Here is a 24680-nt window from a genome sequence, read left to right as displayed (position 1 = left end):
GGATTTTGGAGGTGACTCCAGTCAAGTCAAGTCAAGTCAAGTCAAGTCAAGTCAAGTCAAGTCAAGTCAAGTCAAGTCCAGGGCTGTGGAGTCGGAGTCGGAGTCGGTGAAGTCGGAGGCAGAATTTGGCTAATTTTCGGTTAATGGAGTCGGAGTCTCTTTTTAGCACGCCTTGGAGTTGGGGTCGGAGTCGTGGGGAAAATACTGACTGGAGTCGGAGTCGGAGTTTGTGAAACTGTCCCTGACTTCGACTCCGACTCCAACTTCTTTATCATGAAAACAATTGCTTTCGAATGTATCTTTAAATAACTAATAATAACTAAAATAGGATTTTTATGTACTATCAATCACTGTTATTAGTAACGATATAGATCAGTGGCGGCCAACCCGTGGTCCGCTAGCCAAATTTTGCGCGCTAGAAGGTTTTGTGTGGCCCGCGAGGTAATTCTCGAAATTAGTTATATCATCAGGTAAAATTGCAAGGCCAATCAAAATTTGATTAGCCTGACTACGAAAATTGATGATGACTAAAACATCAGTTCCGACGCATTGGCGTAACCAAGGTCCAGCAGCATTTATCGCAGATCTTCGTATATGACCATAAAGTAGAATATTCCATAGCAGATTTATTTGACTTGGAATTTTTCTAAGCACTTCGTATGATTTATCGTCACTCGACTTCTTGCATTTAATATTGGAGCCCCCCTGAAAATTATAAATACACGTCATTTACAGAATTTACTCCTACTATATTCGAAATTAGAAGATAACGTGTCGTCCAACATGCGACTTCGCTTGCGCGCTCGCAGCGAGATCGTCGGCGATGAAACATTTGCACAAAATGATAGAGGCATGTTCACCGAAACTGTTATGTTTGTACATTTACGTTTTAGTGTCGTACAACTCTTTCGTTCTATTGGATTAGTAATTACAGCCAATCATTATTTCCTTGTGTGTCGTGCTTGTATTTATACCCTGTGTTCTGTTGTCTCGTGGTCTTTCATTTAACTGAACTCTGGATCGTGTCGCCTGTCTTAAAGTTATTCTGCTGTTAATATATACGGATTTCTTATTGCAACCTCGTCGTATTGAGTTATTGTTCGAACAAGATCAAGAACTTTGGTGTCAGAAGTCGGATTCATAGTTATTTCTGCGACGAATATTGTATATATCATGGAAGCAAGTATATTGAAGCTTCTAGAGAAGCAACAGGAAATGATGGCGGAACAGCGAGCACAGCACAAAGAAGAGCTGGCACAGCACAAAGAAGAAATGGCGCAATTAACGCAGAGGTTGAGTCCCGGTGCGTCAACATCTGAAGCTACCGCTCCCAAGTTTGATTCTTTCGTAAAATCAAAGGAGAAATGGGACCAATATCTTCAGCGATTCAACCATCACCTAGCAATTTACGGCATTTCCAACATGGAGAAGAAACGAGCGTGTCTACTCTCATGGGTTGGACCTGAAACGTACTCGCTCCTACGTAATTTGTTTGGTGCTGCTGATGTCAGTGCACAATCCTTCGACGCGTTGACTGAGAAGTTGTCTACACACTTCAAGGACTCCATTCATGTGCAAGCAGCCAGGTACGAATTTTACAATTGCAAAATGCAGCCGGGACAATCGTACGTCGATTGGATCGCAACTCTACGCGGGATCTCCAAGGATTGCAACTTCATATGCTCAAGAGATGGCTGTGATCAGAGCTACGATGATGAGCTAATGCGCGATCTCATCATTAAAGAAACGCCGCACGCGGATGTGAGACGGCATTGTCTAACACAAACCAATCCATCCCTCGACGACGTTCTCAAGGTAGCCGCAACATACGTGAGAACGCTGGAAACTGATAGGGTTATCCAGGGCGAGAGTAGCGGTAAAGATACTTCCATCGGCAACAAAATGACTGGAAGCTATCAGAAGGGGGAAAAACCTTCCAAATCCATCCAAGGCAACTTCCCGGAAAGACTGAAATCCTGCAGCCGCTGTTTCATCGATCACCAGAGAAAAGACTGTCAATATCGACATGCAGTATGTCAGAAATGTGGTCGTAAAGGTCATATCAAACCTGTGTGCATGTCTACCAAACCTAGTATCACGCAACAGGTCACATCCGTCAATTTCTGCTCAGTGCCGCTCCTCCCCTTCGACATCGATCAACTATATCGACGCGTAGGAAACCAGCTCTGGATCAACTCCAGCATCAACGGCATTCCGTTGCCGACACAGTGGGACACTGGTGCACCCTCCGCCATGGTGGGATTGACTGGGTACAAAACTTTGGGCTCTCCGAAACTCTCTGCATACCATTGCTCTTTCGTAGCGTATGGCGACAAGCCACTGAAAGTGAAAGGTATTTGCACTGTAAGCGTGCAGGTGGGTTCTGGGGGAAAAGATCTCAACTTCGCGCTCCAAACACTTCTCGCTACGTACCGATGTGCACCGCACCCGGGCATAGACTGGAAAACGCCTGCCGAGATTTTACATGGTCGACAGCCGCGCAATTTGTTAAGTTTGTGATCGCCCTTCGACAAATCGAAACCCGTTACGCCTGGACAATCAGTCACTCATTTCGAGATTGGTTCCTCGGTTTACGCTCGCAGTTACCGAAGCGGACCAAAGTGGGTTGCTGGCGTGGTGACGGAAATACTGGGGCGTGTTGTGTACATTATAAGAACAGATCATGGGTATTGGAGAAAGCATAAAAACTAACTCCAACCACGCTTGATTTCCACAAGTAATGATACAGCCACACAGGAAGTTGCTCAGCCTCAACAGTCCCAAGCTGAGCAACCATTGGTCAGGAATAGGGCACAACGCCCTGCAGCTAGTCCTGCCCGTACGTCGGGTAGACGTTATCCTCTCAGGAACAGAAAGCAAACCGATTTCTACAGACCTACGTAAATGTGGGCAACCCTCTCAACTTATAGGGGAGGACTGTTATGTTTGTGCATTTACGTTTTAGTGTCGTACAACTCTTTCGTTCTATTGGATTAGTAATTACAGCCAATCATTATTTCCTTGTGTGTCGTGCTTGTATTTATACCCTGTGTTCTGTTGTCTCGTGGTCTTTCATTTAACTGAACTCTGAATCGTGTCGCCTGTCTTAAAGTTATTCTGCTGTTAATATATACGGATTTCATATTGCAACCTCGTCGTATTGAGTTATTGTTCGAACAAGATCAAGAACATAACAGAAACCTTCGATATTGCTATGTCTAAACGCGGAATAATCCTGTCCTTGTCAAATGAGCCCTTTGGTGTACAGAGGCGACCCCCAATATATGAAGTAACATATTTCTTGATCGAATTCATTCATTCATTACCTTTTAAAAAAATTTACGCTTCGCGCTACCGGGACATGGATGCACGTTGCGCAGTTGCACACAGAGTTTTCATCACATAATTGTTATCAATTTTAAAGCGCAGTAATATAAGTCTTGTTTTCAACGTTACCTAATTCTGTTCGCTCCTATCGGACGACTAAAAAAGGTCATCAACATTCAAATTTCCCGCGCAATGGTTCGTAAATGTCATGTGGCCCTTTGGCCGAAAAGGTTGGCGACCCCTGATAAAGAGGAAATTGGACATTATTTACAAATTACAATTCAATTGCATAGAGGAAGAAAATCGCAATATGCATCTTCGCGATGCAGTCAAAAATTGATGCAATTTTTGGAATTATACCATGATACTGTGAATGAGTATAAATACATCTTCTGGTTTTGTAAAATTGATGTAAATATAACCAGACGCTGACAAAATTAAAAATATTTTACTTCCTAATACTTCCTAAATTTCGTTTCTGACCAATGTTTATTAGGTGTGTGAGTGTGTGTGCCTGTAATATGTATAGTGTGTAATGAGAAAATTAGAAAGTTACATCTCCGTATTAGTTGCTGACTCATACACAAGAGCGACATTTCGATTGTTTTATCTACATTTTAATTATACAGGGTTGGATATATGTCATGATTGAATGATATTATAGAGTTCATGATATAAAAACTTATAAAATATGAAAAAATGATGGATATTTCAAAAGGCCTTTTTTCATGTTAATGACATAGTGAATAATTCGAGCTGTGCCACAATGGAACAATTTTGCATGACATCGTTAATCATATGTTTGGATATGTTTAATGGTGATATGAGAGTCATTTAAACGTCACTGTGGCACAAAATTTTCGAAGTAAATTGGTATTACTGTTGGAGTCGGAGTTCTCTTGAGAAAATAGTCGGAGTCGGAGTCGGTACGTTTAGTCGGTATATTGAAAATGTTTGGAGTCGGAGTCGGAGTTGGAGTCGATGGTAAAATTTACCGACTCTGCAGCCCTGGTTCTGGTCACGGGTCAATTCCAATGAATGACTGGTTGCTCTCACAGGTCACACCAGCGTATCGTGAACCATCCGAACATATACAAGATACAGCGATTTAATCGACACGGACCACTTGATTAGTTGAAAGTGACTAGTAAATTATGCTCCGAGTAACGAGTCACTCCAAATTTCTATTTCTATCATTTCAAGTAAAGTCAGTTTTGCAAAGTGACTCGAGTCAATTCAAGTTATTGAATAAATGTCTCTCGACTCATCCCCGTACTGGCATGCGGCTCTCGTTTGGTTGCTCAAGTCCAATCCTGTGTAGCCACATTAGCTTACATTCTCCGATAATTACGTAACCGGTAAGGCAAGAAACAATACGAATACGATATGCAGCATATTGCATGATAGAGTGTAATGTTTTAAAATCAAATTAAAACTCCCGGAAAGATGGAGAAATACATGTGTATTTGTGGAATCATTAAAGAGCCGCAATCGATCGAAGGTTCAGAGGGCCACATACGACTAGTTTGCTGCGGTTTAGTCACCCCTGTTATAGACTGTTCATCACCATTTCCATTTTCTCATTCTAGTGGTATGTCCAGTTCTCCACATATACTTGTTCAATTCTGTCACGTCGAGATTTTGATACGATGTAATCAGTGACGTGCGGTAAGGTTCATGGCTGGTGAGGCTCTGACCCCCCCCCCCCGCGGACACACACACATACACACACACACACACACACACACACACGTAAAGTACCTAATAACGATGCACAAATATTGAATAACAACAGCAGAAAGAGAAGCCGGTAGGCGAGAGCGTTTTCTCTGCACCCCGTTAGCCGTTGCAATTCTACATTCTACGGCACATATTTAAATTTTTTCCATTAGTGAAATATTTAGTTACTTAATACAGATTTCTCACCGAAAACGATAAAACGGAAAACCTAAAATTATTTTATTTAAGGTCCTAATTTCGGGTTTATATTCTCTATTGCCCTTTGTTTGTCCAATCTCCTTTTTTACAAGATTGAAATGGACACTGTATCAACAAAACTAAATATGTCATTCACTAACATCGGTTGAAGGTTGAAGACATCGTCCAGACTGCGGAAAACCAGGGTTGGTTTCATGATTTTGATTGGGTATGCAGATTTTCTTGGATTAAGATTAGCAAATATACAAAACCTAGAAGGTTAGCTGATTGAGTTTGCATCCTGTTTCTTATCACATTAGCCATCTTCACACGCAGGCTTTTGAGGCTACACCTCGCCATCTGTTCCATGTAAGCGGTGTCTTACAAAAAACTAAAAGTGGGCCGTGCTACAGGTTGGCAGATATGGAATCAAACATAGAATATTGACCTGGAAAATACATAACAGCAACATCAGTAAGGGAATGTATTTGCTCCGCATAACGTATTGGCCATCGCTACTATATAATTCATACAACACTCTCTGTTTCCGAAATCCGAAATCGATAGCGCGTTTCACTGTGCTGCGATTGTCCCATTGTTAGCGAATAGTAAGTGAGGCAAATTCGATTGTGCCTCACCTGGCTATTGTTTTTCTGCGCTGCTATTGTACGTAATCAAGCCGAATTTCACATTCCTTGACGATTTTGAGGGGTTCCAGTGCACTAAGATGGTTAATATTCGGATTTTCGGAATCGGTGCGACAATAGCATTTGATAAATACCAGTTACCACGAATTCTGAGCTGTTTATGATGAATTGCATTGTCGCAGGTGAGGCACGACCCACCCGTGCCTCCCCCGTGCCTCACGCCTCCTTTCACGCAGTGTTTTTGAAAAATAAATATGAAAATTGGTGATGTTGGATAAAAAAATATTCAAATTTAGTTATTCATGGACATCGAGGGTATATATCAAATATTCATTGAAGGGTTTCACAATTTGCTTTACTCATCCAGGCGACAGGTGAGGCAGTGCCTCACTTGCCTCCCCTGACTGCACATCACTGGATATAATCAACATAGACATTTATAATCATTTCAGGTAGACCGCATGTATAATAATATATAGTAAGCAGAGGTGATCAAGTAGTCAAGAAAGCTACTCAAGTAGAAGTAGAAGTAGCGACGAAAAAAATCTACTCAAGTACGAGTAGAAGTACTTCTTCCATGAGCAACCTAAAACTACTTGAAGTAGAAGTAGAATTGACTGTCTTTAAAAGTACTCAAGTAAGTAAGTAGTTGTGAAAACGATCCTAATTTGTTCTCGTGGATTGTATAAAGGTGCAAATTTAGCTATGCGAAAGGTGACGAGCTTGATTCACTTTATACCAGCAGGTATTTAATTTTCGATAGCATAAGCATTCGTCCACATCATAGGAGGAAAATGATAGGATTGATATGGAAATGCGATACTTATCCTGTTTTCTCGAACAGCACGTTTCAGAAAATAGCATGGTATGTCGCCATCCCCCATTATAAGGTCCGTAGGTTAGTCGAAGAGCAATACGGAGAAGTTGTATAGGATACGGTCTAAACACTTTGCGCGATTAGTAAACGTGAATAAAAAATATGGTGGACCGTAAAATTGCCATATTGTGTAGCTTTATTTCCGGAAATTAAAGGCATTACTACACTTGCTATCATACTTCAACATGTATGCTATCCATACAAAAGAACTGATATTAATTATAACTCAAAGTATATGATACTGGGAATTGAAAATGAAACATAAATACTAGTTCTAAAAGTGGAACACGTTTTTCATGCCTTAAGTCCAGAAAGTTTCAAAGGAGGTATGCTGAAACAGCGCTAAAACTAACAAAAAATGTCAGAGTTCACTTTTCCAGGTTAGGAAGCGCCATGGACATGCCATATTATGCGATATGACCAGTAAATGCTAGATTGCGAAACATCAGTTTCAAACGTTATGATGAGCCATATATACTGCGATGAATTATTTCATATGGGCGAAAGGCGACAATGTGGTGTGAACTCAGGGATATCTAGTTCTAGATATCCCTGTGTGAACGGAATCACGCCAACCTGCTACCTTAATTATATTCATCGATACTTTCGTGAAATCATACTGGCAACGCCGTATCCACTGCGCGCGAAGCGCAAATAAAATTCTGGGCTTTACTCAACTTTTATGGAAATTAAATGTCGATATACTCCGTGAAAACAGCGCCAAAATTCCTCACGCTATCTTCCTGATTGGAAGATTGAACTACTTCTACTTGACAAACTGAAAATAGCGAAAAGTAAGTATGTAGATCGAAAAATATTATGAAGTACAATTAGAAGTAGCAAAAATCAGATCTACTTGAGTAAGTACCAGAAGTAGAGGAAAACTACTTGAGTACTTTGCAAAAGTAGAAGTACTTCGTTACTGACCACCTCTGGTAATAGAACTGTTCAATCGCCGAAGAATCCATTGGTGGTAGGCCTACAGCTGTGGAGCGTAATACTATACCTTACTCGCCACCTTTAATTGGCGATAATAACATGGACCCAGGTTGATGCAGGGTGTAACTAACTATACATCAAGGGGCAACAGAATATCAATGCTTGCCATTGCCGTACCCACCTGCTTACATAGCTAAATACCCTTACGCAACGCAAGCTACGACCTTTGATATATTACTATTCCCCATAACTGTCTGATAGTTTGTTGCGTCCGTGGTTGTACCAAGTCACGGATTTCCGAGAAACAAGTCCTTCTCCGATTGTAACATTTGACCCGACTCAACTCGAGTCATTTTTATTATATCACCCATTTAGCCCGAGTTCGAGTAATTCTGCAAAAGGTCGTGCCCAAGTCCAAATTAGAATTTTCAAACCCGCATCATCAACGTGTCATGTTTTACCATCATAAACAGGTAATGTGACATAACAGCTGATCTTCCACCTCATGGTAACTTTTGAATGTGTCATAGTGAAGTTAAATGAGTAGTTTCAGGTTTTGGAGTAAATTTAGAGCTAATTTCAAGTTCTCAAATAACAAAAAAGATATGTGGCAGTTAAATATTGTCGAATACTTCAAAATCCAAAAACACCAACGCGGGCCGCACAAAATGATCTCCCGGGCCGCGTGTGTGAGTTATGAGACCCATGGTCTAAATATAGCCCATGTTCGTCTCCTGCCGCTGTGTATATGGACGAAGACACTGAAAACGGCTTTAAACTTTTTTCTTTGCGAAATATAGACGATGTTGATGTTGTTCGCTCCAACACTATGATTGAATGCCAAGCGATCAGCAGGGAAGTGATCAATATGTTTTCATCAGTATTCTTTAATAGAATCAATCATTTCCTATCGCGATTGTCATACGGCATCATAAAGCGATATTTCTACTAAGACTTAACTCTCAAGTTAAGCGGATTGGAATTTACATCGTGTCTATTAAATACCCTTTTCTAGGAATCTACACATGCCAAGCTATACAGGATCGATATCGGACAAACGCGAGGAATTCGGGTTACTACGAATTTCAACGCCCCGATTCTGCACCATTTCGAGTTTACTGTAACTTTTCTCAGACACCGGGTACGAATGTTATATCTGGTTGTTTCCGTAACAAAACAATGTAACGCAGGCTTAACTGCTTATTCATATGATTTTGATGTTTCATTGCGACAATAATTAACTCGAACATATAGTAACTATATAGTTTGTAAAAATATTCATTTGTTAACGAGGTTATGTGTAGTATTATACAATCTAAGTTTTCATTTTGGAAACACCTCGTTGAATAGTGGTAGTGGAGCTTCTTGAGAAACGCCCCACATCATCCCTCACGAGTTACAACTACCCCAACTGTCAGATCAATAAAGACTAAAGAAAACAATTTGATTGAAATTCACAATGGCATGATGATAATGAAGGAATATTCTAGATTTCGTAGAAACAAAATTGGTCCCGTAGTTCAGCACCTGCATTTGGGTGTGGAGGTACTGTAAACTGTACAGTGCACACTTTGTAGTGTCCAATCGAGTTTTTTTTCGTGGATTTGTCTTTATGCCAATGTCAATTGAGAGAAAATGATCCCTGTAAATGTATATTTACTTCTGGTCTTTTAACCGAAATCCAGTAAATCGAATCGATCTTCCCTTGTCATAGCCTATACTTGCAACACCGGACATGTGATATGCTTTTGGACTGTATTTCTCTCTCTCTATCTGTCCAAATTTTTGAGGTTCGCACACCTAATATTCTTATTCTGGCAATCTGAGCCCGACATTACAAATGTCACGCGTAGGGAACAAATATGCGCCCCGTGAAGTTATGCCACTTTGAGACGTGTGCGTCGCACGGAAGAAGTTCTTTAGGTCTGCTGCGTTTCAGCGATTCCGAAATCATTTAACTATATATAGCAGACGGCAGGTCACGAAGTTTTTGCACACATCAAAATAATTGATAACATCAACGGGCTTACCCGCAGATGTGTAAGTATTAGCTATACGGGCCTCAAATTTTCAAATACACCAATTCTGTCGGTATTAACGGTAAATCTGAGCACGTGGGCTAGTAGTTAAAAAATTGACAGGATTATTTGCAATTCCAATTACATTGGCCGAATTCAACTATGAATTTTTTCGCGCGAGTAGCTAAACAATAGCACGCCGACCACCGATAACAAGAACACTACCGTAGTGGTATGATGCAAATTATGGGGGTATGGGGCCAAGCCTCCCTGAAGTTTGGCTTAGCACCCTATGCATGGGAGGGGGCACCAGCGTCTTTTGATGGGTGGGGTGGGGGTGGCTGACGAAGTGCTGTTTCATTCCTAGCAACAGTCAACTCCCAAAAGGCTAATCTTATATCTAAATGAAATAAGAATACAATCAACAGAAGTCTTAGAGTCTGTTAAGCTCTCCTTGAAGAGCGAGCTCCCAGTGAACCCCGTCTGCATATTGAATGTCGTCGCCTTGAAACTAGAACCTTTCAAATGACATTAAATTTTCATTGTCATAGCCGCAACGGAGGTCCATCATGACAGGATGATAGAGACCAAAATTCTTTCAAGTTGCGAATCTAATGGCTGTTTCAGCGCTGCCCCAGATTACGATGCGAAAGGAGAAGACTTGGAGCAAATTTTAAAGAATTCAGTGTCCTGCAGGCAATATATTAAAGTGAGTGCACTCAACAGGGGAGCGCAAAGCGTCGCTGATGTGAAGGGTTTTAACTTAACGTGTAAAACATCAGCATCACTGGAATTTTTAGTGACCCTTATATTTTTCATTCCGACTTCTATAACCGTCCGCAGCTCCGATGTCAAGGCGTACAATTGCGAAGAAACGAGGTATCATGGTGGGTATCCAGGGACGGTGATAAGATGACATACTGGGGAGGAGCAACGCGGAGTGGTTACTGTGCATGCGGGGAAAGCAGTAAGTACATCGGGATTTTATCCACCGATTCCAACTAATTCGTGCGATTTTCATCGCCACTGCGTGACATTCGTCGGCTAATGCATTGCCTTCTTCTTGGTCTTTTAGATTCATGTTTGGACAATTCATACAAATGTAATTGTGATCAGAATTCCGAAAGCACGATTGCATCTGATGATGGGTATCTGACTGATAAGAGTAAACTTCCTTTGCGTGAAGTCAAAGTTGGCGATATGAGTGGCGGCAACGAGATGGCTTGGTATACGATTGGAAAACTGGAATGCTTTGGCCAATGTTAGATCATTTCCTACTGAATAATTTAGATAAATGTTTTAATAAATGGCGATTGTTATACGTTACAATCACAATTTCATCATTAATTACACTGGTCAACACATATTTTTAGGCAGACAAAGTAAGAGTGGTTTTGGGGGTTCTGAAGGGCACTGATTCCGAATATGACCTTAGTTTTTTCAAATTGGCTCTTGTTGTGGGGATAACCCATGGGGCTATTTTGACCGAAATCTCCCATTTTCGCGGTAATGACTAGATATAAAATCGGCCAAGTCGTACTATAAAGTTTCGAAATTCACTCTACTTGGTAATTTTACACACAGAAGACTCTTTTAAATCAAAATACAGCATCAATACTATACTTAGGGGTAACAGATTTATCTTAATTACAGACTTTCACGGATATCATGTACATAAATAAACTGCAGTCATGTATATAAGTATTTACCTATATACTCAAATAACGTGGCATTAATTCAATCAGTTTGACATTGACCATCTATTGTAAATTTGAAATCATCAGTTGGAATATAATATTATTAATATATTTTAAATCACAATTGTTTTTTGTACGATTTTCGCCTGTAACCTATTTAGGACAATTTCTCGAAAGGTTCCAAGAATTGTCTGACATAATATGTTCAATTGTTCATCTCATCAGCACTGATATCTGTCTTTTGTTGTTCTGATGTATTGGTAGAACCCCCCCCCCCTTGCTAATCAACAAGGTGATCAGGAAATATATCAAGATGACTAAACAGGAAGTGAACTTTTATGATCATGTTCGTGCTCAAGTTTTCGATATGCAGATACGAATTTTTGGACCAAATAGTTGTAATTGGGTGCTTTGTGATCATCTAAAAAGTTTTATTTACTACATCTTAGGAGAAATTACATGCAGTGAACTCCTTCCTAATGTGAAATTGGAATCTTTCATCGGTATTCGAATATACCAGATACCAGATTTAAGCTTCTTGTTCCAAAGGGTTACTAGGTATACCCACTTTGTTGACTCATCGGAAAATTATCCATTTACCAGTCAAAAGAAATGAGACGCATATGAGTATTGTAGTTAAAGCGGAACTGCACTCTAAAAATGATGTGGTCTCAAATTGAAGGGCAAAACGAAAGAAAAATTTTGGCCGCAGCCGTTTTCTTCAGAACGCCACCGTAATGGAGCTGTAAAGTATTGAAATTTCCACAGTTGCATCACACTCCAGCAGTCACGCAGAGATCGAACTTTATATAGTTGTCAGCCGATGTTATGATGGAAATAGAATACACTAGGCCCGATTTTAACATAAATCTTCTGACTGGACATCTTCTGTTGAACGCGGTATCTAAACCACCTTGGCGTGTACGACATATTTCCTTCATAACATCGGCTGACAACCATATAAAGTTCGATCTCTGCGTGACTGCTGGAGCGTGATGCATCTGTGGAAATTTTAATGCATTACAGCTCCATTACGGTGGCGTTCTGAAGAAAACGGCTGCGGCCAAAATTTTTCTTTCGTTTTGTCCTTCAATTTGAGACCACATCATTTGTACAGTGCAGTGCCCCTTTAAACCTTTCAAAGACAAATTTTATAGATTTATACTCCTCTTTAATCTTGGTAGAATGACCAATTGATACAGGAGAATATGTATTCCGTTGTGCAAAAGAACAATTTTTAGGCTTGACAAACTCATTTTTTGACAAACAAATATTTCGCATCATGTCATGTTAATATTGATAGAATGACTGAGAATGACATGAGGGTTCTTCATAGTCAATTTTATATTTATGCGCAGTATAAATTTAGAAAAATCAACGATTTTCTTTCTACCTAGTGAAATATTTCAGGGTAAATATAGTAATTGTGGGCTTCTCTAGGGATATAAATATCTTCTGACAAAGAGCCAATCCGACAAAACTAATGTGATATTTGTAATAAGCAACCTCAAAAACTTCAGAAAAGGCTGTCAGATTTTCTGCCTAAAAACTTTTTTTTATTTTGTTGACCAGTGTTATGAATTCATATAAACTTCATTAACTAACAGTCACTCCTTCTAGCTAAATTGATAAGTGTAGCACTAATCATATTGTTTGTCATGGCAGGAAACTGCGTATCGGAGTGCCAGTACGATTACGATCGGAGTCCTTCTACCGGAATTTATAATAAGCATTTACCCCAATGTGTTAAAAAAATGACCGCACAAACACCTACACGGGTCATTTGTTTAAACGACTCTTCTTGTTACAGTGTGAAGCAACTTGCCGTGACCACTGGATGAAATTTTATCGAATACTTTCTGAAGTCGAGATCCTATAGATTGCAGAGATTGGATATTGTTGTTCGCAAAAATATAACAGCTTCAACTTCTTTATGTACGTGGGTGTAGTGGGTATAGTACAACACACCGACAAGAGCGGTGCATATCGATTATTTAGGCCTTGTGGGCCACGGATACGCGTTTTTGAGTATGTGTTTAATGACATTTTGACTCCGATCCGACTCCTGGGCCAGATTCTTGAAATGACCGATATCCGACCCGACATAATCACCTGCGAGTACCTATTTCTATAGTAAACTACATTAAAGTAGATCATACCGTACGAGTTTGAATACTTATGGTACAAGGTAGGGATGGTGTGATCGCGAGGTTCACGTTCGTGTTCTGTGTGTGAACCTCAGAAATTTAGAGGTTCAGGTTTACAAACGAACCTTGGTGGGTTCTGCACTGTGAATCTTTTTCATATATTACAATTTTCACTTCATTATAACATCTTTGGTTGAAATTTATTGCATTTCAAGGCCACTCTATGTATGCATGGCGCTGGCAGCATAAACAACAATCAACACCAAACGATCATGCAGCTTGAGCATGCATCTAGTTTCCCGTCGGTAAATATTTAGTGACTCTCTGCTGTGAGCTTGACCCGCCATCACACAACATCAAGAGCGAAATACATGTAGGTAGTCAGCGAACGATGCTTATTAAACCAAACAATGAAATTGATGACGTTGTCTGATGTAAATAATCTAGCAGGCGTACGGATTCAATCTTGATTTCATATGTTTATTGTTTCATAAAAACCAAATCTGTGCGATTGAGGTGTTTGCTACTGCTGTATAACTTGATAATGGGGTAATATCGGTAGCAAGTATAGAAACCCGTTTTACACTCTGCTCAATATCCACGTAGCAATACGCAGACGCCGAATACATTGTCCGGTCTGGCCTAGACCGTTAGACGTAAGCTTATATTCCCTTGCAAGTCATCATCGAAATTGTTGACAAAGCGGCGGAAGGTATTGATTTTATGGGATTATTATATCATTTGATTGTACCAGTTGATACATTTGGCGACGTTTAAAACGCCAATATGTACTTCAGCATTGTGGAATTATGTGGCCCGAGTCGTCGCTAGGCATGCGTGTAACTGTACATTAGGGCTGTTCAAAAATAACTTTTTTTCCGGTTCCAGCCATTCAGTGATTAAATTGTCAGGTTGCCTTAAAAAACGCTGCACACCAAATTTGGTTCAATTCTAACAAGTATAGGACTCCGCGGATCCAATTAAAATTTTTAATTTATACAGGAAAATTGAAAAAAAAAAAAATTCAAATTTTTCTGTCAACCCCATGAAATTGTTGAGCTGTCTTCAGAGACGATGCAAATAAAATTTGACTCAGTTCGGACTAGTAGAAGTCGAGTTATTGGAGTTTTTCGTTGATAATTCTCCAATTATCCTTGATTGGTGGATAATCCGAGAATTATCAACGAAAAACTCAAGTAACTCCGTTTCTACTGGTTGGAATTGACTCAAATTTCATTTGCATGGTCTTTGAAGACATTTCAACATTTTCATAGGGTTGAGAGAAATTTTTTTTTTTAATTTCACGTAGTAAATTAAAAATTTTAATTGGCTCTGCGGACGCTTAGACATGTTCGAATTGAACCAAATTTGGTGTGCAGCCTTTGTTGTGGCAACCTGACAATTTAATCAGTGAATGGCTGGAATCAGGAAAAAAAGTTATTTTTGAACAGCCCTACTGTACATGTTATACAAGGCTATCAATTCACTGAAATGCAGGGTAGAATTGGCAATATATCGTCACGTGACGTCATGAGGTTCACGTTCGCATTCACACAGAGCCTTTCGAAAAGGTTCGCGTTCACACGAACCTGAACCTTCTATAGGTTCACACCATCCCTAGTAAAAAGCAATAAAAACTCACAGGTTTGTATTGAACACGCGTTTGTGTCAGCGGCTACTGGCGTGCATGGTTGGTATCTACAACAGTCATGCTCATCAATAGCCTTAATAACGATTCTGGCTGTATCAAAGAAGTTCGGATCCGGCTAAGGTCAAAAGTCAAAAAATCCGATCGGATGCAGCCCAGCTCCGGTTCCTGCCCCGCTCTAATTCCTTAGTGTGTACTTCCTTCTTGATTCTGTCTTTACTCGCGTCTATCTGCGGGTGTTCATTGCTATAGCTCTGCTCACTCCGTCGATGTTTCTTTTTGGAATGCCGTCGTTACAGCGGAATTGTCCAGGAGTGGCAACAGCCGAACGTTTGACTCGTAACGGTTTGGTAGAGTCGAAACCCGCGTCATCTGCCATTGTTGATGCAACACATGTTGCTCACACATTGCTCCAATCGACCCCTCTCTCTACTAATATTAATTTATGACTAGCTATTAAAATAAGGTTTCCATTGCCGACCATGGAATATTCATAACCGGCTGTGAGATTCTGGCATGCCGACAAGGAAATTGTTCTTTTATCGGCCATGAAAGCATGGCTTCGGAGCAATCGTAAATTTATAACTGCTCCAGCTCCAGCTCCGGAGCTCTCTTCCATTATAAATTAGCTCCGGCTCCAGCTCCGGAGCTCATTGATATCATCTGCTCCGGATCCAGCTCCGGCTTCGACTACGGAAACTATCGAATGGTTCGGTCGTTGCCGTCGCAAGGAGCCGTCATTTTGTATGAGCATACAAAGTCCCGTGACGTGTAATCACTTCTTGTCGTCTGTCGATGACTTCATAGCCACACGGGACCGCACTTTACTTCATGCTATTGCTATGTATACCAGGGCTCTTCAAAAATGACTTTTTTTTCTCAAATCGTACTGGCTACTTGATAAAATTGTGAGGTTACCTAATTTAAGCCTACACACCAAATTTGGTTCAATTCCAACCAGTAGCCGCATTGCTACAGGATAATAAAGTTTCTATTTATTATATAAAAATAAATTGGAAAAAATTTGAAAATTTTCTGTTCACCTCATGAAAGTGTTAGGTTGTGTATAGAAACGATGTTCACCAAATTTGGTTCAATTCCAACCAGTGGAAGAGGAGTTATTGCCAGGCCGTGTTATTTTTGGCATATGCCAAAACTGCCAAAAATAGCTTATTTTTGGCATTTTTCAATTTTTATTTTTGGCAGTTTTGGCATCGACCTCTAAATAGATATTTTCAGACTCGAATTAGTCATGAAAACGCTTTATTTGGGTCAGTTTATGAAAAGAGACCAAAAAATGTTCAGCATCCACTAATAATCAGTACCAACAAACAATAATAAGAAGGAAAAACCTAGTGATTACATAGGTTCATAATATCAAACGAAACCACAAAATGTGCAGTATCCATTCGGAATCGGTGCCAATAGGCAAAAAGAATGAGAAGCCTAACATACACGATAAACACCTGATTGTTACCGCTTCTGAATAGACTCAAATTGTTTGCACTGTAACAGTGCTTCCAAACTCAGGTCAGCAAAGTTTCTCCTGAATTAATTTTTCACCCAACGAAATTTGGGGGTTCCAGATTCATGAGCAGAATACAATTTATATTCTAGTAATCAGATACAGCGGAAGCTTTCCATTGATACCCGTTTTATCAAATTTAGCGCTCGGCAAGCTGGTCAAAAATGGCCGTAAAATTGCCTTTGGACGAATGGAAAGTATGACGTAAACCAAGTGCAGTCAGCCGTTCAATCTCGCTGTGCCCACACCATTTAGGACACCATGCTTTCTCCCTAATGGGTGGGCTGGACCCATATAGTAAGATACCTGCCCTTCACACACGCTCTTCTCGCTTGTAATTCGGTCCTGTTAACACAACACCATGAACGAAACACACTATTTGGCAAGCCGTGTTATTTTTGGCATATGCCAAAAATTGGTTATTTTTGGCATTTTCAAATTTTTATTTTTGGCAGTTTTGGCATCTGGCTCCTGAAATGCCAAAAATAACACGGCCTGGTTATTGCCGTCGAAAAATTTGGATTTGAATAAAATAGTATTTACGGTGGGCACCACTATAATAATTAAAGAATTGGTCACCGTAAATATTATTTTATTCATAATCCATTTTTTTCGACGGCAATAACTCAGCTTCCACCGGTTGCAATTGAACCAAATTTGGTGAACATCGTTTCCATACACAACCTAACACTTTCATGGGGTGAACAGAAAATTTTCAAATTTTTTGCTGTTTATTTTTATATAATAAATAGAAACTTTCTTCTCCTGTAGCAATGCGGCTACTGGCTGGAATTGTACCAAATTTGGTATGTAGGCTTAAACTAGGTTACCTAACAAATTTATCAAGTAGCCAGTTCGATTTGAGAAAAAAAGTCATTTTTGAAGAGCCCTAATGTTTACGTACGCCGTACACATTGTACACAGTGACAGGACGTTTTAATACCGGCACTGCGCTCGTAATTATCAAAACATACAATCTAATTTAATCTTGGAATGGTGTGATTTGTTCAGGAGGGACTGCAGAAATGAGTACATTGGGCATGAGTGGGTTTTTTTCAGCATATATCCATTTTCTACCAAATACCCAATGGTTGGATATTTGATATTGGTGCGCTCGTTACAAGGCCTTCTGTCGTCGACCAAGTTTAGTGGAATATAGAAGGTTCCCCTTCAAACGCACCGTATAAACTCAGAATTAGTGCCACTAAGAATCTGGCGTTGCATCAATATTTATCAACTTGATTCAACGTCGTGCACTGCATAAGTGACAAGTCGCTAGCGAATTAAACTACAAGCTCACAAGTGACGTAGCGCGACAATTCAAGAATACGATTGTGTATCAAGCAGACAAGAATGAATACACAAAATTGATGATGACAAATTGGAGTTCGCGAATCCAAATTAAAACCACTAATTGCCGTCTTATATCCAACACCGGCGCCAGGAGGTTCGGACATCGCATTGACTAGCTCGCATCGTGACAATTGTATGCGGACTATAATGGCGTTATGGGTTGCTTCGATGCATTTCCCTATTTACGTTCACAAACCGTTACTGGAGTGAACGATCATGCGCTGGAATCAGAGCATGTTATGGTATGGTATGGTATGGTATGGTATGGAAGTATGGTATGGATCGATATTTTGGTATGGAATATGGAACAATGGAAGTATGGTATGGAATGGAAGATTTTAATCTATGGTATGGAACGACATTTCCATACTTTCATACTTTGGTGTTTTATACATTTTATTGTGATCTGTGCAAGCTTCATGAAGCGTGTTCGTTGTTCGCTGTTCATGGAATACGATCGCTCTTGTTATGTGTGAACGTGAACTATTGAACGCTGCGTAGGAACAAATACATGCTCGTGCTCGTGCAACGGTTTTAGGAGCACTTGGAATGGCATGAAATTGTGATGTAATATTGACAACAGTAATGTTGATCCGATATTCTATTGAGTCTAGACACGACGTCTCCGAGTATAGTCTATCATGTGACGCAATAATTGGTAATGTAGGCTACTCGAACTACCTCATTTCTTAAGTGACGATAGTTTACAAGCAATCATGATGCAACGTACTTGGTATTTGGTTGTCTTAAGGCAGTGGTTCCCAACCTGTGGTACGCGTAGTGGTACGCGACGGTCTTCCAGGTGGTACGCGAGTAGATTCTATTTTTTTTCAACCGAAGGGAGGTATTTTCATGTGGGGTTGATTTTGAGAAGATTGTTATCCAATAAACTTCTGGCTTAGCATGACCTCCTCATACTCGACGCTAGCTTCTCCCGCTATTCCCTATTTGCTAATTTTCCCTTCTACGTGGGAGTGCGAGCAAGGATTTTCATCCCCGATGACTGTCAAGTCGAAGAAACAAAACCCACTTGTTGCGCCCATGCTGCATGACTTTCGATGCGCTGTGAGCAAACGTATGCCACGCATCGACCAGCTGTGGAAAATAAACAAATGCAGCCATCGCATTAAATATATTGACTTTTGTTGTCATTTCATTATGTTGTTTATCTTGTGACTAGTGGTGAAAAAACAATTCCATGCATCCCATAAACCCTGGCTGATAATGCCTAGTGCAGGGGTGGCCAACCTGCGACCGTGGAGGGAAATTTGTGCGGCCGTGGACACGTAATTCAAGTAGTATGTCTTGGCGGCCGTCGACATGCAATTTGAATTTACGAATTGACTCCCGATTTCTTGAACGCTTTTAATTAATCTTGTTAATATGACTTCATTTTTCGATTATAATATAGTATAGCGCCCTTTGCAATCAGAGCCCCACAATACAGATACAAACATCAGAGGAAATTGATGTGCCTCATATAGAAATATCAACTCGGAATCGTGTGCTCTTCACTATACCGACAATCCTGATGGAGGTCAAGAAATAACAGCATGCAACAAAATGACTAATAACAATTGGACCGCCCGAAGATGCATCATAATTTATAACTGGCCCTAAATTTTTGAAAACACCCCTTGCATCAACTCTATGCCGGTGAATCTGATCACATTGGCTGAGAAAAGATAAATGTTTGATAGTAATATGTAAAACTACTAATATCAATGACGAAATTCATTAGTGAATATGAAAAAAAATTCGCGCCTGGCGCGGCTCTGAGCAGTCTCTTGCCATTACCAGTGACCACTGGCGATTTTGGTGCGTATAGTAAGCCGTTCACCGGAAATGGACATATACACTTTGACCTGGGTATTTGGCGTCCAACTCGTTCATTACGACTATTATGCCCCGGAATGCGGCCGTGGGCTACATGAGTGGTCGAAATGCGGCTGTGAAAGGCAAAAAGGTTGGCCACCCCTGGTGTAATAGAATTTGTCATAACACATTGCATGGGTCAAATACGTGATTATTACGTCATAAATGGTGGATTTTTTTTATCGCCTTCGGTGCGCGTAACTTATGTAGGTGGTACGCGAGCACTGTATAAAACCTTGAAATGGTACGTGGGTGGAAAATGGTTGGGAACCACTGTCTTAAGGTAAGCACCGCCTTCCTGGACGCTGGGTGGTGCGAAACCCTAGTGGTCCAACCTAAATACTATCCAATAACTGTCTCATGAACCCAGGAAGAGTATGGCCGCCAGGCCTTCATATTCCGACCCCGGGTATGCAGCCCGTAATTCAAGGCTGTTCTCCCCAGGCACAAGCATGGTGGCGGAGGGATCAGTGGCCGCAGACGCCCCCCTCTAAAGCCTGCTTGTGCCAGCTGTTTGAACCCCAACGAGACGCAAAAAGGGAAGTAAAACAGAGAAGCAAACACCGAAATGGGTGCTTCTGTGTCTCACGACACAAAAGGACCCTATTACGGCGCTTGTGACGCCCTGCTGCAATGGTGTAACAGCCGCAGCATGTCACAAGCGTTACGGGGGGAGGTTTACTGCGGTTCCTCCAGACTCCTAAAAAAAATTAATGCTCAATGTGATGGATAATTGCATTTCTTCTGAAACATTGTCCGCACATTTATACTATTTACATTCCGATATATCTGATTGGTTACTTTCAAACGATCTTGCATTAGGATTATAGATCAGGGAGTGGGGTGATAGAGATTGAAATTCTCGCCACGCTAATGCCAACCAAATACTGTACGCAGATCGCTGCAGTATTGATCACCTGCAGCTGGGATATTTTAGGGGTGCACCTATATTATGAATTATTTTGCGAGTATTTACTTGAAACTTGCATGTGCCTCATGCCAACGTACTGGAAATGCGATGATATTCTTATGGAGCAGGGCGGGCAACTTCTCCAATCGGCGGGCCGGACATAGGATAATTAAGTACTTGGCGGGCTGGATTGCTGAATGGATAAATTATTCGCCCATATATACAAGGAATAAATCGTATTTATTGAATGTATTTTACCGACAGCAATGTCACTTCAAAGCCATTTCTCGCCGATAATGACAATACAATGTGGATTTAAGAACAGCATTGTCATACAGGCGCCGCCATGTCTGCTTCTCTCTGATCAACTAACTCGCAGTGCAATCCTTAATTAAGATTTCAAAGCGTTTGATAAGCCCGGTACCCAAAATATACCGAGATATCAATTCATTAGGGTTGAGTACATCGTAAATGCCGATAATGCAAATCTTCTCGATTCGACGAACTTACCTGTGAGCTCCACTCTAGCACGCTACACAGTGCGCACACGTATATAATAACATACAGTCAGTAAGATTTGACGTTTAGGCAAGTAGTGGGGAATCTCGGCAGACTGGGGCCGCGCGCCACATCATATAAGACGGGAAACTGTCCGCGGGCCGGACAAAATATCGTTGCTGTTGTTGCCAGTCCCTTTTATGGACGGTCCTAGATAACAGTGTGCTGACCATCTCATTTTGTTGGCGGAAGCTGTAGGGTAAAGGTACACGGCACCTCACCGCCGTGAACTAAACCTCACCAAAACAGACTCTGTGAAACTATTTCCAGGAATTAGATTCGCATCATGGCTAGTTTAAGCAATAATGACATCCGAAATATCAATAATATAGGTGCTAGAGAAGGTACTATACTTATGATATTGAAGTATTTGAAAGTATGGAATATGTATCAAGTATGGTATGGAACAATGTTGGTATGGTATGGAAAATTGCAAGTATGGTATGGAGAGAGTAAGGCAAGTATGGAGTATGGAAAATTCTCGTTTCATACCATACCATACCATGCCCTGCTGTACACATAAAAAATAAAAATAATACATAAATATTAAAGAATCAAACGATAACAACATTTCAAGCTGGCAGGGAGCTAAAGGAGCCACACACTCTATTTTTTGTGTATTTTACATTAAGCATATTTTTTCAGATATATCAATTGTCTTCGTGCTTCTCGTGATTTAGCGTCTCTAGATGTCTTGATTCTAATATTTGTACCCCCACCCCAAGAAATAAAATTTTAATAGTCGAAATCTCGATAAATTAATATATTCCTGGTTCCGGGCTCGGTTGAAGCCCGTGCAACCGCTTTAGTCGTATCATAGCCTTTAAAAACTAGCCGGGAAGCAGCATACCGATTCAGTGCTCTCTAATTTGCGTGTAGCAACACCGAGTCTGAGGCTGAGGCATATTTATACGGTATTTGGAGAGGTGATCCTACAGCTTGGCGACCCGACCGAAAAATTTATTGAAATTAGTCTTAATCGAAGCTGCTGTGGCATCGATTCCAAAATTGCAAATTATAATCTGGTCAGAACCCTGAAAGCCACATAAAATCGCCCTCAAAGTCCGAAATCGGCATTGTTTCCGACAATCGCAGCTTCGGGACACACCGCTTCCGGTTATTGTTTCACTTACTCGATGTGCGCAACAACCATATAGCGTAGTGACACGTTTTGCGACTGCAATATCAATAATTCGCGGGTTCGAGTCCGACGTCCTATGTTTGAGACATATCTATGCTCTTACTAACTATACGATCAGAGTAAGCTGCATATTACAAAAGCAAGTAGATCAAAGTGGTCCCCGCTATAAGTCGGCAGTTCAGAATTGATAGTCATTAATATGGCTTGATGTAGAATGATTTTATGTAGCACACCATGAACACCAAAACAGCAATAAATTGATCCGATCTGGAAAAATATCATCTATCGGTCAAACGCTCATCAACGTATCATTTATCACTACTTTGCAGACAACTCAATGTACTGTGCGTCACAAACAATGAGTTCACAGTGTTCACACTCACAGTGAATGCGGTACGTCACGCGTGGGCGAATATGCAAATACTTTCGAATGTGCGTCTTAAGAACGCGACGTTCGATTATGTAGGCCGTCGTTAACCTGTCAGAGATCATTCTTGAATATTGTCAAACAATACAACCAAATGACAATGTGTAATCAACATGTGAACCTGTACAATAACATGCTTTTCGTAACAGAAATGACACCGGAAGCTCTTAAAATCTGTGGCAGCTGTTCAACTATCTCTAATGCCTTTGTTGCTCTGGGGGAGTATAAAAGATATATCATCTCTTGAAAACGAGAACCAAACGACTGCAGCAACAACAGCAGACTGATGCCCCTACCAGTAGTTCCTGTAGGATGGGCTGTATAACATGTATGCAGTCCAAACTTGGTATGCCATTATAACCAAGATTCTTTGACTATCGAATGTATGACTTCTCTATAATAAGCAATTCTCCAAATATATCATGTGTACTAGAGGTTGAGAGATTATATCGAAGGATTTCACATGTCTGAAACACTACGTTTCTCTATGACTGCGTTATGTAGTATTTTTATTCCTATTTATCACAGTCGGATGAATATTACGTGTATGAAATCCCTTGATGTTTCCAGATAATATAGACAGCGTGCGTACGTCGGTGGGGTATCATTAAGATGTTAAGAAGTGGCATTAAAATTTAACAACACAATCCGTGTTCGTAGTGATCATCAAGACTGAATGATCTCGGAGTATCCCAATGATGTTAATCGTTATCGCATAGAAAAGGTGAGCTGATTTTAATGCCATGGTAAGCGTGTCGGTTGAAGGTGTAAGCAAATACACTGTTCTGGATGAAGCTGAGTGTAGGACAGGGCAAACGATTTTGGTGAAGGTTCATAGTTCAAAATGTAAATTAGAATTCATTCCACCAGTCACATGTCGCGGTAGCGTATTTCTGAAATTGAGAGTTATACTATATCAGGGGTGGGCAACCTGCGGCCGTAGAAGGCAATTTGTGCCGCCGTGACACGTAATATAATTAGTATGTGCTGTGGGCAGTCGACAGGCAAATTGAATTTTTGATTAATTGAATATTAAATAATCTTGATATTTTCTTCGCGATGCGCGCGATTCAATGGTATACTTCATAGTAGTGCCCTTTGCAATCTGAGCCTCACACTACAGACGCTAACAGCAGATAAAAAGGATGCGCCCCATATAGAAATACTAACTTACAATAGTGTGCTTCTCACGCAAGAAATTTGTTTCTGGTACGTTTAGGCCAGTGATTCCCAGTCGCGGCTCTCAGAGCCACATGCGGCCTTCTTGCGGCTCTGATTGACCTCTAAATATGCGCAAAAATAGAATAGACGACAGTTGTTGTTTGTTTCTATGAATAGCTATTGGCAATTTCGTATATGAATGCTAAAATGAGGGATATTACTTATGTCTAAAGCCGTCCAAGGCCGCTTCTGAAAACAGGGAAGGAGAATTCTTGCAGACTGGCGTCAAACGCATGGATGGATAGGCCTACCCGTCAGACAAAGATGTATCTTGAGTTCTGCTGGTCATAGACCTTTATATATCGTCTCTGTGAAGAGTAAATTTCGACACAATTTTAGTAGCATCAAAATAAAGGCTCATAGACAAGTATAAATTGCAATAAGTCCAACATTCCTCAGCGTATAATTCCCCGCAAACTGGTGCATAAAGTACTGGAATGTATGAAGATTGAA

At 40.6% G+C, this 24680-nt stretch overlaps 1 protein-coding gene and 1 long non-coding RNA gene across 5 annotated transcripts in view; one reads left to right on the top strand and one right to left on the bottom strand.

The window, feature by feature from the left end:
* LOC145434137 (contactin-associated protein 1-like) overlaps positions 1–13356 on the top strand; it is a 52011-nt gene extending 38655 nt beyond the window's left edge. For all 4 annotated transcript variants that reach the window (XM_080311450.1, XM_080311451.1, XM_080311449.1 and 1 more), the window contains 5 exons: positions 8723–8848; positions 10277–10434; positions 10569–10692; positions 10801–10986; positions 13233–13356. In XM_080311450.1, coding sequence (XP_080167576.1) covers positions 8723–8848; positions 10277–10434; positions 10569–10692; positions 10801–10986; positions 13233–13237 — 599 coding nt within the window. In that variant the 3' untranslated portion in view covers positions 13238–13356. The remainder of the gene's footprint in view (positions 1–8722; positions 8849–10276; positions 10435–10568; positions 10693–10800; positions 10987–13232) is intronic.
* The window catches only part of LOC145434144 (uncharacterized), a 376188-nt gene that overhangs the window by 317601 nt on the left and 33907 nt on the right, over positions 1–24680 (bottom strand). The window lies entirely within an intron of this gene.

The sequence above is a fragment of the Botryllus schlosseri genome, chromosome 2, assembly GCF_051294905.1.
Source record: "Botryllus schlosseri isolate E-star chromosome 2, Bs_hap1, whole genome shotgun sequence".
NCBI classification, from domain to species: Eukaryota; Metazoa; Chordata; class Ascidiacea; order Stolidobranchia; family Styelidae; genus Botryllus; species Botryllus schlosseri.
Note: the sequence above shows the minus strand (reverse complement) of the source record. Positions and strands in the feature narration are given on the sequence as shown.